This window comes from Aquila chrysaetos, chromosome 12 (genome assembly GCF_900496995.4).
Source record: "Aquila chrysaetos chrysaetos chromosome 12, bAquChr1.4, whole genome shotgun sequence".
NCBI lineage: Eukaryota > Metazoa > Chordata > Aves > Accipitriformes > Accipitridae > Aquila > Aquila chrysaetos.
The window spans coordinates 32,384,570-32,404,165 of NC_044015.1; the positions used below are offsets into that span (position 1 = coordinate 32,384,570).

General features: G+C 38.3%; 1 protein-coding gene across 8 annotated transcripts in view; it reads left to right on the forward strand.

Annotated features, from left to right (window-relative positions):
- The window catches only part of MAST2 (microtubule associated serine/threonine kinase 2), a 199,666-nt gene that overhangs the window by 80,495 nt on the left and 99,575 nt on the right, over positions 1-19,596 (forward strand). For 5 of the 8 annotated variants that reach the window (XM_030031727.2, XM_030031724.2, XM_030031725.2 and 2 more), the window contains 2 exons: positions 5,647-5,678; positions 14,407-14,613. In XM_030031727.2, coding sequence (XP_029887587.1) covers positions 5,647-5,678; positions 14,407-14,613 — 239 coding nt within the window. Of the gene's footprint in view, positions 1-5,646; positions 5,679-12,372; positions 12,438-14,406; positions 14,614-19,596 lie in introns of those variants that run through there. The other 3 variants (XM_030031726.2, XM_030031729.2, XM_030031730.2) reach the window with 2 other exon arrangements.

Sequence of the window (19,596 nt, forward strand, 5' to 3'; positions counted from 1 at the left end):
GTAACGCTGGGTGAACAGGTGTACTGTTAACTATTCTAGTGCCACGCATATTGTCCTGAAGGCTCTGGCACCTTGTCACCATGCAGGTGAGATTTCTTAGGAAAGGGCGGTTCCAGGCAGTTTGGCTGGTACTGGGAATATGAGAAGATGCACTGCGACTGAACTATCCATGCAATTCAGGATTTGTGTGCTTGCAGGCATAAATTCTCTACAGTGTAGAGAAAGGTCTGGGAATTAAACTGTGTCCTCTCAATATTTTGAATGATATTGGCAAGAGCTTGGGCATTCATTTTCTGTATTTCAAGCATCTCTGTAGCTAAGCAGATGATCTAACAGTATGATCCTGAATTTAGTTTCTAAAAAGTCAGTAAATTATAGAAAATATCTGCAGCATATTCCATAGGTTAATCTGACATGCAATACAGATACGGTTGTAGTGTTGCTGTTTAAAATTCTTTGCTGATGAGTTTGGGAAACAAGTTCAGATGTAATCATTTTTAGACGGAGAAATTGAGAAGTACTGTTTTTAATAACCATTTACAATGATACGGTGAAAAGAAGGAAATTATTTTTCTTGACAGATTCTGATAGGAGAAAGAGAAGCTTAGTGTGGGGTGTTTTTTTTTTAATCACCATGAAAAATTCCTTCCCGTTAATCTGATGGATGGATTACAGTTTGTCCTTGCATGGCCAGGTTGTATTTTCCATCAGAACTGGAGATTCCAACCCTCATTATATCATTTCTGTAATGCAAATGGTTACGTATAGAAAGAGATGTAATTAATCCCCTGCTGGTTGGTAGTATACCCTAAAGCAAACATAGTCAGCAAAGGAAAAATATTAAAACATGAGTGCATGGTACCAGGTCAATGAGTGTCAGTGGAATTTCATCATCTGTGAAATATTAACTTATTAACTGAAACGTATTTACTGTTATAGCTGTAAAAATATTTGTCTATTGTCCCAACTGGTATGATAGTGGGCTACCTTGCAAGAAAGCCAAGGTCAAAGGCAATCTCAGGAATCATGCTGTCTGCTCTGGCAAAAATATGGAACATCCTGAGTATAGCGATGGTTCTCACTTTAATTTGAAAGGACTACATTTAAGCTGCCATCAGTGCAGACTCTAGCATCCAACTTTGCCTGTGGGTCTGTGCCATATGTGCAGCTACATATTCAAGGACAAATTACAAGACTGAGAGAAAGTGACAATTTTGAGTGATGGGCTCCTGTTTTCTTCACACTTTTACAATGTAACATATCTGTTTAAAAGAGATGGGTTGTATTGTAGGTCAAGGAACAAATAGTTTTCCAGACTTTATTTCCGTTTTGTATTGTGTGCATATAAGTACGCAAAAAGCCAACACTCTGCTGCCTGAAACACCCCTGTTTTCGGATGCAGTTTCTATATACAAAAGATCACAATAGAATAAATTTTCAGTATCTATGCACTAAACAATATCTTGCGTAAATAGAAAAGTGATGCTTGAAATGGCCAATGTATTTTCTCTTTTAGCTTCCTTGCTGCCTCAAAAATGATAGGTCCAGTAAGGATCCAGTCCTATTGTGAAACCTGAGCTGTAGCATGTTACGGTGTCCAACTGATTTTGCATCTGCATGATCTGAGATGGTAAACTTAAGGCAAAAGGAAACAAATACAAGGAACTCTTTTGAAGGAGGGTATTCGGACGAGCTTTTTATAAATTCCATGATGCTGAATTTCTTTCCCAAGGTTCATTTTTAACTAGTTGTCTGAAAATCTGCTGCTTCTTTTGTCATGTAGACATCAAGTTGCATGTTTAATAATTATGCCTTGAAATATGGAACTGATACAAAAAATGAACTTTCAGAACAGTCTGTTCTTATTTTTTAGGATCTGTGAAAGTAGTTACTTGTTTCCACTTCTGAAGGTTCTGTGTGAATAATATGCAACAATCTTTTAAAATGTTCTTATGCTATTTATCACTTCATATAAATCAAATATAAATGTAAGCCTCTATTTTGAGGGTTATATTGTTGACCTAGAGAGCAGGTGGCATGGAGGCTGGCTGAAGTAATAATGGTAATATATATAGGTACTGGCAGCACAAGTGCTCAGGGAGGCAGATGTGCTGTCGGAAGAGGCAGTTTGAAATCTTGAATGTTCATGTGTTGTTCTCATCAGAAGGGTGTCTTAAATGAAAAATGTTCTTTAGGATAAACTAGCATATTTACTTAAAGGATTACAGCTGCACCCTGTAAATAGTGTTTCAGACCAAGGAGTCACAGCTCAGCTCTCTGTTTTTAGTTATCTTACCTCTTAAAATGTGATTTATTTTTTCAGGATACATCGACATGTAATGCCAAAACTCCTTTGTGGATTGGGTGGAAACCAGTCAAATCACACCACCTCCCTCATCGTTTACTATATAAAACGTTTAATCTGCACTATAAAGCTGATTCTGAGTAGAGTTTCACCTTTATAGGGTACTTGTGAAATGCTCTTGGACTTTTCTCTTAAGTTTTGCATAATGATTTAATCAGTGTTTTTGTAGTGCTACTTCATATGTTTGAAACTACCCTGTCATTTTTAGATGTAAACTCTCAGTTGGTCCCATTCCACACGTTGAAGTGTTAAGCCATCTTAAGACCCAGCTTAGTCTCCACCCTGTGAGTGTATCCCCATTTCTGTTAGGCATTTTCATTGCCCGCTGTATCCCCTGGAGATCTGCAGTGTTCTCTTGGCAGTGGACATCCTCAAATAGGTGCCCTGAAATGGGTCATCAGTTCTGTCCGCAGTCTGCTCCCACCTTGCTTCCATCTCCAGGCATTTTCTTTCTTCTTCTTCCCTGGGATGTAACTTTTTTAGGCACTAACTCACTGGTGATTCAGGAAGAGCAAAGTTCATAATTATGCTACTTGCAGTTGTGTAACTTCCAGCTCTGATGCTTTTGCATTGGCCCCACCATTCATGGTCTGGTTTGGAGGATTATAAGAAGTGCTGTTGCCAGCCCTGCTTTGGAGAAGCAGAAAAAGGTGAATAGCTGGGAGGGTGCAGGCTTGGCCTTTCTCCAGAGGACAGTGAAAGTGCTGCGGGAGTCGGGGCATGGCTTGGTGTATGGCTGATAGGGTTTTTGAAGGGGATTTTAAGACTAACAAAATGAGGCATAGTGGAACAACAGGTATAAAAATTGATTGCTTTGATTGTGCTCTTTGTTGTCAAGACCACAGAGGTATTAAATTTGAACTACTGCCTATTGATTCCACAGCTGGACTGTGTTTGTCAAGGTGGAGGTGCAGAATGAAAACAATTGCTACATGGATAGAATAATATTTCAATTGCATTGAGATGTCATCTGCTAGTACTTTTTTCCTTCCTTATTTGGAAACTCAGTTGATCACAGATTTCAAAGGATGATTTCAGGAGCAAAGCTCAAGTCAGTCCTTCTTTTAATCTTGTATGCGTTTAATCCTGAATTAGTGACATAATAGGAAGTATTAAAGGCAATATTGTTTGAGTAAAACAAGTGTACAGCAGAGGAAAGGAAAAGGTTTGTCCACTCCTGTTACCGGACCGCGATTCCCGTGGTGTATGTCTGTAAGTCACAATTACCAGAGCTGTGCTGCTGCAAGGAAGTGTTCTCTGCTGAAGTGACTTTTCAGTCCTAATGACTAGAGAAAAGCTTGTAAACACGAACCCTAAAAGCTCAAAAATTAGGAGGTAGATAAAGGGATTTAAAGGTCACTGTTTTCCTTTTTAAGCCAGTACCATGAAAATCCAGAACTTTATTCATTCATTCTAAGTATTTCTGGGGCTGTGTTGGAATAAATGGAAATGCGCCATTTGAATAGGAAAAGTACCCTCTGCTAAGCACCTTTGTTATATAAGATCTTCTTTAAAGAGGATAAATTAAATATATCTGCTCATATGATGTAAGAGATATATATATGCATGTATATGTAATATACTATATATGCAAACAGAATAGTATATAATAACCCTATCCTACCTATGTATCCATTTGCAGTGGCAAAAAGCTGTCATTGCTATGTAGACTTCACGGTTGGAAACTTTAGTTCTTTCTAACAAATGAGAGTGGAAGGAGTACCTTTTTAGAATATAAAACACACAACCTGTTATAGATGCTAATGATTTATTATCTTACATACTTGAAATGTTTTGATTAGATCTTGACAAGTTTGTCTGATGGCAGGAATTTATTTCTTGATGCTGTAGGCTGTCAGCCTTGTGATAATTCACACATGAAATTTGCTCAGTACTGTTAAACCGTAATGAAATTTCAAGTTGTAGAGAACTCATACTTGAAAATAATAACAGCACATTTAAGATTTATTTTTTTTTTTTTTAGTTTTAGTAGCTGTAACTTTTTGCTATCTTTGAAAAACTTTGCTAAGTAACGTCCAATGTATTACTTAACGGACCAGTCATTGACAGTTTGTCAATAACATTGTTAATTATTTAAGTCAGCATGTACACCATAAGTAAATATGGAAAAGAGGTTACTGGATTTTATGGCTTTTTTTTTTTCCTATTTACTTTTTTCCAATATTCAGTGAAAACACTGGTTTATTTTCCTTGGTGGGGATGAAAAATGCAGCCCGTAGAGCAGTATTCCGAAAGTCAGAAACTGCAACCGACTATATTGTTACTTCCTATTTTGCTGTGAAAAGCAGAAGTGAAGCAGCCCAGGATCAGCACGGGTCCGCTTCCCAGCTCTCGCCCGCTTGCCCTGTCGGGCAGGGCCGGGGGCAGGGCCGGGGGCAGAGCCGCAGGCAGGGCCGGGCGCAGGGCCGGGCAGAGCCGGAGGCAGGGCCGGGCAGGGCCGGGCAGGGCGGGCGGGAGCCGGCTCCCACCTAGTGGCGGCCCGCGGAAGCGCAGGGCCCGGCGGCCGCGGGCAGAGGGAAGCAGCGGTGTGCTGGGCTGGACGTTAAAAAACAAACCAAACACGGCTGGTTATTGTCTCATGGTGCTGCATCCGTCCCCGTCTGTGCCTTGTGGATGCTCATGGTCTATTTACTTAAATAAAAACCTTAAAATTGCCGGTCTTCCTTTGCGTTTGCTGCTTAGGCGCACAATGCTGCTTTTAAGTGGGAATTTCGTTCCATTGGCCTTGGATTTTTTGTGATAATATGTAACACAAGTAACGTGTATGTTTGGGGAAAAAAAACCCAAACCACCAAACAAAAACCAAAAGCCACTCTGTTGCATTAATTTTTCCTTTTGGTGAGACTGTGAGAACATACATGCAGCAGATGCTAGGCATATTGCATACCACGCTTCTGGAAGTGGTTCGGATATGATGCTGATGAGGTATGTGGGACAGAATTAATTACTGCCTTATCTATGTTTAGGCTTGACTTTCAAAGTTATATTTGTTCCGTTGAGTGCTTGTGATTTTCTGACTGCAAAGGCAATGATTATTCAGACAAAATGAGTAGCTTTTGTACCCCAGACTACTGTGCTATGAATGTGTGCAGATTCACCTTTTAAGCGCAGCACTGCTGTGCACAGTTATACACTGAGCATGCGTTCAGAAATGGCCAGCTTTTTATTAATTTTGCCTCAGTCATTTGTTGATAAAGAAACAAGCAATATGTAATAACAAGTAAAATTAACTCAAGGTTGTTTGTTTTTTTTTTTTCCAGAAGGAGCTCAGTCTCCCCAGAAGAGGAAGCTTGTAAGTTTAATTATTCCTTATTTATCATTTAGTTTGTTTGAACATAAATAGCTGTTCAATTGTGGAAATCATTTAAATGGGCAGATACTCTGTTTTCTCTGTTAGCATTTTCAAGAATCTGTCATGAGCTTGGAAACAGCTAGCTTGCATTTCTCTGAGACCGAAGCCTCTATTCATTTCCTTAAGTGTAGTAGGAAAAGTAGTACTAGTGTAAGCTTACTTCTAATTATCAGCTTGAGCTGATCCTCATATGGAAGTAGCTGCGGTGTTGGGTGTTGCTTGCACTGACTTCACTGCAGTGACTCCACAGAAGTCATGGATTACTTATGCGATATGGACAACTTTGATCACTGCTCTTCAAACAGTCTGTCGACAGAAGTCTAAGTACACAGCTCCTGGGCCACGCAGGTCAGGTGTTTGTGGAGCAGCCAGTGTAATAGAGGTATTTCGACAAAGTAGCAAATGTCAGGAAAAGTAGACTTTTCAAAATGTGGTTTAAACAAATAGCAATTTTTTTAAACACATAATGATGTTTAAAGAATTTTCGCAAACTAACTTGTGTTTCAATGAAATTATGAGAGCTTAGCTTCTGCTATGCTTACAGATTTATGGTGGAAGAAATTGTGTTATTGATTGCATTATATAAAAAAGAAAGCTTTTGTACTGCCTGCAATTGCATTATGATTTAAAATTGTTTCCCAAAGCTTGTAGACTACAGACATGAGGCTCACAAAAGCATATAACCTTTCTTCCTCAGGTTTCTGGTTCTAATGAGAAATGATTTTCAGTCTTTCAATGTAAGCTATCCCCTTTGTATAAGAAACAGTGCTTGGAAAATGCTGTGTAGCGCCAGTGATTCAGGGCTGAACAATACAACGGATCAAAAGGCCTTTTTTTAAAATGGAGCATGACCAGACCTTTTTGTTTAGTTCGTATGACAATGGTAAACCAGTCAGGGAGTTATTTAAAGAACATGAAACACTGGCTGATTTTTTCTTTTTTTAACTAGTATGCCTTAAAGGCTAGCTTAACTATATTTGATAGATTTTTAAGAAAGGTGGTGTTCATGGTTTGAAGATTGTGCAGGTTCTTAAAACAAATGGTGGAGCAGTGAGGTACCAGTAAGTTTTTTGTTTAATGTAACTTAGATATTTTTGTACAAAACTTTTGGAATTGAAATTGAGGATGCCAGAGATATTCCCTTCCCTCATTCAAGCATGGAGGTGGGTATGACACAAAACTACTCATGTATTTACATTTGAAATTTCTGAGACACAAATGAAGTGCTTCAAATGTGTAGTAGTTTATTTAGTAGTAACTAAACTGAATGACTGAATGTTTTATTTCTATATTGACTTAACACGTTCAGTTTTCATTACTTCACTTTAGTTTTCTTCCACAAGTGAGTGCCTTTTAAGGCATCATTATGTTACGAAATTTAGCGACCTGTGTCAAGAAGATCCAGGCCATAAATTTTAAGCACAAGGTTGCAGCTATTGGTGAGACTGAAAATCTATGAAGAATTGAAATGTTTTCAGTTAGTTGCCTGTGTTATCTAGTTGATTATTTGATTGCAGTTTCTGGAATTACAGATTCTGTAGTCAGTTCTACCAAATGATTTCTTGTTGTTTGAAAAGTTTAACTATTTAAGAAGTCAGTATTGCATTGTAGCTTGTGTATATTTGTGTTGATGCCATACTTTTAAGCGTATAGGCTCACTGAAAAGGGTCTTATGGAGCTGATGTACATTATTTGCATATCCCAGTATCAGAGTGCTTACCTGATTTAAAAAAAAATCCACTCTTAGTCTTCAAATCAGGAATTAGAGAAATTTATATCAAGAAAGGGTATAATTATAATATGTATGTGTGTATATATGTTAAAAATATACATATAATATGTATAAATTTGTTCAACCATTCTGTCAAAAAGGGTGGCCTAACGATGTGCACTTAAATACAGACTGTAGGCAGTTCTCAGTTCTTCTGGAGGCTTTTCCCCTGCTTGAATCAACTTAACAGTGAACCTCATAAGCAAAAATAAATTCTGAAAATGAAATTTATTCTGAAAAGCTGTTGTGCTGTAGCTAATGAGTAGAGATAGTTATGGATGTAGCTAGGTCCTGATTCATTGACTGCCATTCATTCACTTTTGTTCACTGACAGGAGCAGAAGCAGGAATTGACAGAAGGATGAAGTATCTGGCTTGGAGCCAGAAACCCTCAAGAGGTGCATCCATTTTCTGCACAAACTCCAGCCTTTGTAGCAGTTCAGTAGCAACTGTATTATATAGAAATATACAGCCACTCAGCATTTTTCTGTGTGGTAGTCTGGAGGCTGGGGTGCATTTACTACTGTAAAAAGGTCATATTTGGGGAGGAAGTAATTATTTTCTAGCCAGCCAGAAGTAGAATGAAGACTTGATTATTGCTGCTTGCTAGGTCATTGCTTTGGTTAATTGTTGCGTTAGAAAGGTTTTAGACTGTGGATTAGCTAGGGTATTTGTCATTGCTGAACGGAGAAGGCAAGCTCTTCCTGACAATGCTTCTAACTTTATCTGACTCTTATTGCTTCCTATTTGCCTGGGTCAGTATTAGTAGTCTCTATTTTTCTGCAGGAACTGATTGTAGGCATGGGCGACAACAGTTGCTATGCTTGTTTGTACTAAGGAAAAGGAGTGGAGTTAGATGCCTTAGTATTTTTGGCAGGAGAGCATGAGGAATTTTGTCACCTAAAGAAGGTCTTGGGTAGAAGCTGAAGAGAATGAATGGTGGGATGGAGCCTGTGAAGTCTCTTGATTAGCATCTCTACTTCCATATTAGCAGAAGGGAACACAAGCACACCTTAAATGATGACTTTGCCCTTGGAGATCTTGCAGTCTAATCTTGAAATAATCAGCACAGAGTGAGCAGGCATATAAAACAGATGGGGGAGTTGTATGCAGGGTGACATTAAGAGGAATACCTGATTATTTGCATACCATTTTGTTGTTAATGTGCTTAAAGTGTGTGTGTGTGTTTCTATAGGAGAGTTATGTTTAATACACTAAATGAATTTATACTCAACTGAGTTGTAGGCTGCTAAGAGGTTGAATAATACAAGTATGAGAACAGGAATAAGTAGTTATATTCTGTCTCTGGTGTGGTTCAATAATCAGAGTTCAAAGTTTTCCTTTAATAAATTATGCATATAAACGTATTGGTTATATTTTTCCCATGCTTTGTTCACAAAAAATAATTACCATTCATGAATATTTTCTTTAATTTCAAATAGCAAATGTGAAGTGATAGACCCAAACTTTGATCTCCATCCTATTAGTGGAAGCGGTTTAATTATTTTCAGCCATTACCCCGTTCTGTTCTTTTGGTGCTACAGCGTGTACAGAGATTATTTTTTGTATTGTTGGCTTCAGCTTTCAAATGGTTTTGATGTGCACCTGCATGTGAAACACACTAGAGATGTTCCAGACTTGAAAGGACAAAGGTGGGGACTGCACAGCCAGACGAGGCTCATGATGAAGTGCTCATGTACGTTCATGTGTATAACAGAACTCAGCATCCAAAAGACCAGGCTGTAAACTGCAGATTTTCGTTGTGGCTGCAGGATCCACACCACCGTCCTGGAGCTCACTATTTCTTCTGATTGCCTCCTCGGCTAATTAGCAGTCACTAAATTGAGTTGGGGTGGCATTTGAGCCATCTGGTTTCTTGTTCAGTACCCCATTTTTAATCAGTTCAGTTGTTTATAACTGAACGGGTCAACTTTATCGATCCGTTCAGGTTTTTTTAAGAAAAATGTGGGTTTATATTTGAAATCCTCATGGTTTCTTAGGCAGTGTTACTAGCTTAGGTTGCTGTAATTTTTGTACTATCTAAACGTAGAATTTTCTAAAAAGAAAATACTGCTTTCCCACATTATATCTAAATTTGAAAAGAGTAATTTCCTCAACAAACTAAATTTGCCAAACCAGTTTTTAATTTCAGATGCAAGTTATTTTTGTTAATTCTTTCCTGCTATCAACCATCTGTATCAAATATACTTTTAAAGTCTGTGTACGACTGGAAAAAGAACATGGAGGCATAAGAAACGTGAAAAATACTTATAATCCTGAATCTATCCAGTAAAAATACACATTTAAATAAATCAAATATTACAAACTGCTGTTTTTATGGTGATAGGTGCTGATGAGAAATAATATTTACCTGAATTTTTTGTGTCTATCTTTATGAAATGTGGTTAGCAACATAATAGTGTTTGCTAAAGGCATGTGCAAGGTTTTTATGGTGGTCTTTATTCCTAATCTCTTCTTAAGGCAATTTACATCCACTGTGGGGCTCGTTTTCTCTCTTTCCCTCCTTCTCTGCTCTCCCCTTCTACTTTATAAACCTCTGAAGGTTCTTAGTTTCTACAGCCCTAGACGTTTCATAGGGTGTTTCATTAAACAAGTCTTCATCATAATTTGTTAAACTTACCCCCAGCTTCCTGACAGTAAAATAACACACAAACATACCAAGGAATTTCTTTGGGAGGATATGCTGAATACCAGTTTATATCAGTTTCTGCTTGTATTCTTTTTAATGCTTAGACCTTGGAAACAACAACAAGTTTGATGGCAGGAAAAAAAATTTCTGGCCTTTAGTGCTGGTTTATGTCATTATCTTGCCGTGCTCAGGTGCTGTGGGAATTTCCTCTGTATCTGCAGAGAAATGGAGTATATAATTCCATTTCTGTTCATCTTGGCGGGTAAGCATTTCTGCTGGGGATCGATTGATGCCGTTTCCCTGCCAGGAGCAAGTGCTGTGCCTCAAGTGTGGAGAAGCCAAAGTGCTGGAAATGGAGAAAAAAAAATGGTTCTGAAAAGGAGTAGGGAGTTTTGCTACTTTTGCACTCTGTTCTGTCTTGGTTCTGGAATTCGAGTAAGAAATAATGCCTCCATTCAATGCTTTCTGCTTGTGATACTTTTTATAGATGGGGAGGGAAAGAGGTGGTATTTTCTAACTGCTCCATCCTTCTCTGAGCTGCGTAGAAGCAGTAGATCAAAAATAACCCGGTACTCTTAAGCTGATATGTGGGGCTGGCTCTGGAGGTGGAACGTGCCGAATTATTCCTGCAGGGCTCCGTAGGAGTGTTGCTATTTGTATATTAGGCTTTAAAAATAATTTGAAAGTATTGTTTGTATTAAAAAAATGATTTAGTGAATAAGGGGGATTTTAGTGTTCTGTGTATACTGTAATCTCAGAGACAAAGAATTTATGGAGGTTTTCATCAAGGATTTAAAAGTGAGAAAAGTCTTTTGTGCAGTTTTTATTATGAAGTTTCCACTGCTTAATCCAGGTTCTCATTTAATAAGTATAATAAAATTATACGTTAATATACTAAATTTGTACCTTTTGTTGCTTGCTGTGCTTTCTTACTCTGAAGGCATGGGGTGGGGGGCCAGGGGCTCTGGTTGTTTAAGGCACAGCCACCGTGGGCACCCTGGCCCTTACTTTTGAGATTGGCAGTTTATTCTCCTGATGGGACATAGCTGTTGAGTGGTGGTGACCTGGTAGTGTGGGGCATTCCTGCTGTGATTTGAATCATGGGAGGGTCTGAAGATATGAGTTATAATCTGGAATTTGACTTGGTTGATGAGTACTTGTGAATAGCAGTCTTTACCTGCCTAAATACCGCCTTTAACACTTCAAAGTCTATCAAAGATATATATTTGGATTTTTTGGGGGGAAAGCTATCTTCTTACAAATACACATTTTAAAAATGTTGGACATTATTTTGGGGCAGTTTTGTTAATAGCATGAAACTGATTTTGAGCTGATTGAAATTGCCATTTGCAAACAAAAATGCAAGACTTGCATTGTACAAGGGAACATTGTCTCCTAATGAAGGTATTTGTTCCTGCCCCCCTACCCCCTCACCCCATTTGGCTCCCCAGGCTGTGATTGCTGTTGCTCTGTTTTCAGTGCTAGAATCCATAAAGTTTGTAGCTGAAACACAGCTTGGGAGTTACAGGAAGATGTTTTAAGATTAAAGTTGTGTGTGTTCTTAAGGGGATTGATTTCTGAAAAAGGGATGGTTCACATGTTCCCCCGCCGGTCAAGAACAGCTGCTCTTTGCACCGCTGAGGACTCTGCAAGGGCTTTGGGTGGGAGCAGTGACTCTATTCCTATCGCAGTGTGAGTTTTCAAGCTGCTATGTGAGATTTCTGCCAGAATCCTTTCAAGTGTGCCATCGCTCCCTTTGGCTTTACGCTTTCCTTTTGATTTGGCGAGAGCGACTGCTCCTGCTCCTTGAAGCCCAGGAGAAGTTTGTTGCTGATTTGCTGTGAGCTCAGCCTGAGTGTGTCAGGACTATATTGCTGGCTGCGTGACAGGTCAGATGGCTAGTTTCTGTCTTGGACTCTTCTGCGCCTTCATTTCATACTGGTGGGCTTCATCTCCTTTCTCTGGATGCTATGAATAGACTTGGAGAAGGTTTTTTGTTTTGGTTTTGTGTTTTTTTGTGGTTTTTTTTTAAATAATTAGGTTTTTGACATGAGCCGTGTGATTAATCTGAACCATTACTGAACTCCTGAGGTCTCTGTGACACTGGGGTACATGAAGAGCTTGGAATTGTACTGATTGTTCTGTGCTCTGCGTTGGAGTGATAACGGTGGGCTCTCCTTCCCAGCTGTAAGCCTCTTATGCTGGGAAGAACCATAGTGTATCGGCACAATGATGAAACGGAGGAAACAGAGGCTTGGAGCCCCTTCTCTGCGGATCCAGTAAGGACTGTTGTGAGAAATAAATTGAACTTAAACATTTAAAATTGAAACTACGAAAAAAAACCAAGCCAGAATTTTCTGTGGCCAATAGACATTCCTTTTATTTGTTAGAACTTTCTTTATCTGTCATGCTTATTTGGCTGTACACGAAATTTCATTTGGAAGCTTTAACATTGTACTTTTGTGGAGCATTTACCATAAAGTATAGCCAAAAAAGAGAAAGATTTAATGGGGTTTTTAAATGGGGTACATTGTGGTTAGGTCTTATACCAAGCATTAATTAATGTAGTAAAACTGAATGTTTGTTACTCTGTCTTTCTAGTTTGATAACTCTTCAGATTTAAAAAGTACTTTTAATAATCTGCCAGAAAGCTGTCACAGGGCTCAAATTTCCAGAAACCTTTGCTACCTTTATTATATTTTTAAATTAAGAATGCTATTGAAAACTTTTTGATTCGAAACAAAGAATCTTTATTTACATTGCCACATGTATTTCTACAAATGAAATTTAAACAAGCAATTCCTTTTTAATGCTTGTGTCCTTTATAAATGCTTTGAAATCTACTAATGAAAACTGCTATTGACAATGTTCATAATGATACTTATTATTTCTATTAGGTAAAATTAAGGAAATTGTATATTTAATGCTCTGTTTATAAGTAGAGGAGGTTAAATGAATATCACATAGTCAGTGAAGGGAGGAGCAGGATAAGACGCAGGCTTAACGTTTTCTGTCTGCAGAGTGTAAAGCTCATCAGCTGTTTAAGCAGAGGTTGCTAGTGGGGAGGATTTCTAATATGTAAGGGTTACTTACTGATGAGTATTTGGATTCATTAGGAAATTTAGAGCAAGGAACGTTGACAAACATGCTTGACTTCAGGTCTTTCAGTGTAAAATGCCTGAATACTAAACAAAACTGAAGCATGCCCCAGATTTCCCTTTTGCTCACTTTTGTATTTAAATACGGTAAATAGAAAATTTTTTCATCCCTCAGTCAAAATCAAAGTTATAGTTGTAAGAACATGGTGGCACTAGTTTGTATTTAATGCATAAGCACAGTTTATAATACCAATATTTGTTAAGTTAACTTTTACTTTATTTCTAGTGAAGGACATCTCATCGTGTATAGTTCAATAAAGTAGGTGTTAGAACCTCTTTTTTTATCTTTATGTAGAAGTCTGTTTGCAGCTTTTTGGAAAGCAGCTACTTTGAGATATTTTCTGTGTTCTCTGTATACATATGTGTATTGGCTGCTAACCCTGCAAAAGCAGTATAGTTTACAGAACTGAGCACAGAGCTGGGAATCAGTGTCCTCAGCTGTAATCCTGATACTGCCATGGATGTTCTCTGGACAAGTCACTTAACCTCTTTGTGCCTCAGTTTCTCCACTGCTGAAATTAGAATAAAGCCATTTTGCAGTGCTGCTTTCAGGCTTAATTAGTTGTCGTTCTAAAACACTGTCAGTGCTAAAAGTTGTTTTCTGGTTAATGGTTTATGTAATTCATGTTTTCACAGTTGCATACTTCTATTGTTGCTACAGCCCTGGTGTAGAACCATGGCTCCCAAATTGTGAAGGCTGTGATATAAATGGTCCATGTCTGTTACTGGTGCCATTATCAATTTGTTATTTTTTTTCAATTAAAAGTTTTACATTGGAGATTGACAGTGGTGTGTATTCCAGACAGCCTGGGAATCACTACAAAAAAGGATTTGATAATTCCAGATTGGAAGATTTTCATAGTGGAAAAATAATGTTGACTAGATATTATATTGACTGACAAATACATTTTGGTTTGGATGATAATCGAAAGGATGACTTATTTAGTTTATTGTATTTATTAAGAAGATATAACTTGTATTTTGGAAGTATCTTTTTTTTTTTCTTTATTGAAAAAGAAGATGTGATATTGACCCCGATTTTTTTTTTTTTTTTTTTTTTTTTTTTTTTCCTACTGTGGTACCTTGTCAGAATCTCCTCTACTTTGTACTCCCACTGCCGAGGAAGTGATGTTCATCAGCACATGTTCTCTCCTACATCTGCTCCAGGTCTGCAGCACCTTAAATTCCCATTTAGTGCTGACTGTGCGCTTGTTACTTCTCCTTTAGTATTTTACCTGAACTCACAACCCCAGAGCAATCCGTCTAGTCCATGCTACAGCCATCCTTTTCAGTGGAGGTAAGGAGAGGTATCAACTAGGAATTTCTAACAGTTTGGTGTTGGTGTAACCATTTATGAACTTACTAGCTTTATAGTTTAAGAAAATAATATCTTAACAGAAGGGAACAGCCTTGTAGTTGTAATTTACTTCCAGTCATTTAGGGTTCAGGTTGATGTTGCTTATTGGTACAAATTTTTCTAGTTCATGTGTAGTTTAAGGCCCTGCGTAGGAAGGAATATAAAATTAATTGAGGAATGGAAACCTGTCTACCTGCGTGTGCATGCAAATTGCTGGTTGTACCTTGTGCTAGCTTCTGAGTGCATGTGCAACTTGTACCATGGAGCAAAGGAACCCTCACAGATATTGTTAATGTCGAGAAAACCAACACAGAATTAAAACAGCCTAGAGTGGGTTCCTTAAAAACCCGTGCCTAGAATAGTGAGTCTGTGCTAACGAACTGTGCTGTGTTCTATTCACTGTAAATCCACATTAGTTTCTTAGGGAACCTAGCAGGCTGAAGTCTTTGTCTCCAGACACAGGATCTACAAAAGATAATTAGTAAAATCGGGCCTGTTGTTAGGAGGCTTAAATAGGAGGTACAAGAGTTTGTAAACTGAAAAAAGTCCAAACCAGCTCAGTTTGTATTAAAGCATTTGAGAATGTGGCTGATGTGTTGTTCCTTCAGGAAGAGCCCTTCCTCCACATTGTGCTGTTATGGAATATATATGGCCATCAGCAGCCCCAGTGGAAACTTTCAGCTTCTTCACTGAGAAGAAACTTCACCCAGTGAGATAGTCACTGACAAAGGCTAACGCAAGCTAGAGATCTTTGTGTGTGTGGTTATGAAATCGGAGCTCAGTGGTACCTACTTAAAACTTGAGCCAGGAGAGCCATCAGAGGGCTGGTTTGAAGTTCTCATGCTGCAGTGTGGATGTAGCTGGTCAAATTTCAGTTACTCATCAGGTGGTAATGCAATAGCCCCTGAATCTAGACTGTTATTTCAGAGGGAGATTGCTCTTGCTGGCCAGCTCTGGTAGGAGTAAAAAGAAAATGTGAAGTTGAGCTATTTTAGGCATCCGTCCCTCTAATGGAGAGTAACATATATTACGTCTGTTGGGTGGAAATCAGGTTGTCAGCAAAGGAAAGGAAAGTTGCATGTGTCTGTACTTGGTGTATTGTGCGCTGCCATGAAGAGAGAGGTGGTTGCCCAGCGTGCCTGCTGCCTTCCCTGCATGTTGGGCAGCACTTGGTGAAAATTCTTACTGTGGTGCTCATTTTGGCAGCACTTGCAGTGAAGTAAAGGGCACTGACTAAAGAGCAGTCTCAACATTTTAGTGTCATTGTCATCAATATAATTTTAAATTATTTTTTGTTATTTAAAAGCTGGTGGTGGGTAATGTTTCTTTACAAAGGTGATTAAATGAGCTTTAGCATTGGGGCTAATTAACAGACTGGTAAGTAGAAATTAAGTATCAAAATTAGATTATTGTTTAAGTCAGTTGAGAACTGGGTTTTTTGGAGAGGAGATCTAATGATTATCAATTATTTTCAAAAGCCTTTCTGGTACTTTACTGCTTTTTTTTCCTCTGAGAATGCTTCAATCTTCAGGCTTTTGACATGGGTCAGTGAATAATTTTCTCTTTAAGACTAGTTCATATAAAAGTTTTAGTGTCAAGTTATATTCCACTGTTACTATGAATATTTTTTACATATGGGGATCTTCCAGCCATCTGCTCTCTAAATACTGAATGGTTGATGATTCACAGATACGTGGTTCTGTGTAAGAGCTTAGGTCTACTATAATAACTTTTTATTTTTGTCCCTGTTGCTTTCACCTGTGCAGCTCTTGATCCTGTTTTATCCTGTCTTTCTTTGTTGTAGTTTTGTTTACTTAGTTACAGTACCAGTGATAGCCATTCCTGCTTGCTTAGAGCAAAGGTTCATCTTGGCAAGTTATTATCATCATTGATCTACTCAGCTTAACACCCTCAGGTTAGCCAGGCTGTGGCTCATTTCCATGGCTATGCAAGTGATACTAGGAACTGGTGGAAAATGTAGCTAGAAAAGTGTCTGCCTTAATGTTAAATCTTTCTCATTTTGTACCATCTGTATATTGTGTTTGCAAGTATCTACATAGGTTTCCCCTCTTGCCTATTTTTCATGGTGTCGATGTTTTACATGGATGGGTGAACAACTGTTGGTGCATCTGACATCAAGGGAGTTCTACAGCTAGCATGGAAGTTCATGGCTTCTGAAAGGATTAATCTCATTAAGAGTGAAAATATTTTATATATAGCCTTTGAACAATTGAAAATAATGTAAACCTTTCCAAAGAGTAAAATGAAATGTGAAGTGGCATGATTACAATCAAAATAAATTGATAGCAGGTGACTTAAGACTGCTATAGTTGATGCAACCATGGGTTGGAATTAAGGTCATGTATCTTTAGGAAGAAAAGAGAATGATGTCCAAAATTAAACTGAATTATTAAGTCTCATATTTGGGATCTGGCTTGCACTCCTCTGGGGGTAGCAGGGAAGTCAAATGACTGAAGAAGAAAAAGGGGCCGTGTTTCACAGCTGGTCCTCTTTATGAGCTGGCAAGTCTTTGTACACCCATATTTGTACTTTAATCAAAACATGGATTTACAGCATTTCTTGATATCAAGTTGCTTAAAAGATGGAAGTGATGGGCCTTGAGATTAAATGAACATGCACTTCCCCCCATTTTGAAAAACATTACGCTTTGTAACACCCTCAGCAAGATGTAAGCTAGTTTCAATACTTCTAGAAAAAGGGATTGTTTGTGGTAAGAAGGATGAAAGTGTTCAGGTGCTGTATTTCTGGCATCTCTGGGTGCTGCAGGTGAGGTGAAGTCTCAGTGGAAATTTGCTTTGTCCTAACAAATTAAGGGAAGAGTTGGGTTCAGCTGGATTATTCAAGTAGTATTTTCTCATGCTATTTTGATTTCATGAATTCATGCCAGTTGTGGAACATGTTCTTATAGGGATATATGGTAGAGATTATTTTTATAGGAATGTTTTCCCTCGGAGGTTCTAGCCTTAATGAAGTCTATTGATAATAGCTATTACTTTTTTATAGCTTTGCAGAATAGTTTCACGGATTTTTTTCCTAGCCTGTACAAAATCTGGTCACCATTTCTGAGTGTGATGGTTGTCAGATCCTTGCTGTCTTATTTAAGTAAAACAAAATGGGAAACCTAATGTTGCTCCAAAATACTCAGTGTTTGAGCAAAGTACATAATTACTTGATCAGTGTGTAATTACAATGTTATGAGTTTTATATAACTAGGATTTTATGGACATCTGTGATAGAGTTTAAGAATATATTAATTTATTTAGATAAAAAGCCTTTTCCAGGAAACAAGCATTTAATCAATAACTGTGGTAAGTAACAAGAATATATTAGACATAGACGTTCAGCAAATGTACTGGGAGGGTTGCGTGCCTTTATTTAAAGCCTTTTTCGTATAAGCTGTTGCAGTGGATGAGGGGAGACCTATATTTAGAGCTATGGATTGTTTGGGTGTATGAGTGTGGTTTGGCATGCAGTGTCCTCAGCAAGTCTGCTCTCTTGCAGTAAACAGATGGGCTTCCCAGGTGTTACAGGGTGCTGCTTAGCTCGCCTTCACCAAAGGGTAGGGATGGAGACATCCGCCTTGTTTGAATGGGGTCTTCTGATAGATTGTGGTTCTTTTTCTTACACATCGGGATTGCTGGTGCGTCTCAATGAGGGTCTTGTAACTCCAGTCCTTCTACTTCAAGGCAGGTGCAGAAATCCCTTCCATAGTATAAGGATGTATTCTTGGCACGCACGTCCCCAGATCACCCATGTTTTGGGTTTTGAAGACTACATATATTTTACAACAGCGGGGCAGCACCTGTAAACAGGAGAAGTTCCATATTTTCAGGGAAGATAAAAAACATTTTGGAATTCAGACTTGATGAAGTTCTTTATATTTTTATTTTGAAATACCTCAAGGCTTGTCAAGAGTTGGTGATAGTTTCCTATCTCTACTTAGATTTCCTTTTAGTTTAAAGTCACTTGATACAGATTTTAAGAGTTTATTTTAGTTAGAATTTCCTATTTGACAAACATCAGATGATTAATGAAGAGGACTATATTCAGCTTGAATGACATGTGGAAATTGTTCTGTTTTTGCAGCAAGTGATATCCTCCTGGTTTAGTGCTTGATTTGGTACAGGTTCTGCTTTCTTAAATGTGCTAAATAATTGGTCAGAGTTGACTGCAAGACAGTATAATGTCACTTTTGGAAACAATGTAGATAAGCAATTCAGAAATAATGAGTAACAGAACAACTTTGTGAATATATCATTATGCATAATGTGAAATGGTGAATTTTGAGTAGGTAATCTTTTGGCAACTGAATTGTAATCTACATTGCACATTGAATGAATGAACGAGTTTCCCAGAATTCATTTCTTTTTTAATGGAAATTTTTCTCTTTATTCCTTTTCTTTTGTACCAGTTATTATTCTTGGGAATAGTTTTTCCCATCTAGGAAATGGAGACTACAGAGGAGGGACATATTGGTGATACCTAAAACTTGACAGGCTCAGATAACTTTTTATCTTTCTTACGCTTATCGGAAACTGTCCATTGGCTTGCCACATGGTTGGAAATATTGAGGCATGGTGGCCTGAATGGTATAATTTTTTCATGTGAAGGCACTATGTAAATGCTAAAATCCCTGTGTCCTGCCTGGAGCTGCAGTAGCAGAAGAGTTAAACCCTGGGGTTTGGAGCCTGAGGTGTGAATTCTTGTCTCATTCCAGGCTCACCGTTTGGCTGCCCTCCGTGGGACCACTTATAAAGCATAACCTGGTGGTTTGACCTGGGAAATCGGAGGCTCCCAGAGGGGAGTATGTACTTGTGACTTCAGAAGTTGGAGGGCTTTAATGTTTGCTAGCCATTTCACCTATAAACCAAGTGGTTTGTAACTGGTTTTTCTATACAATTG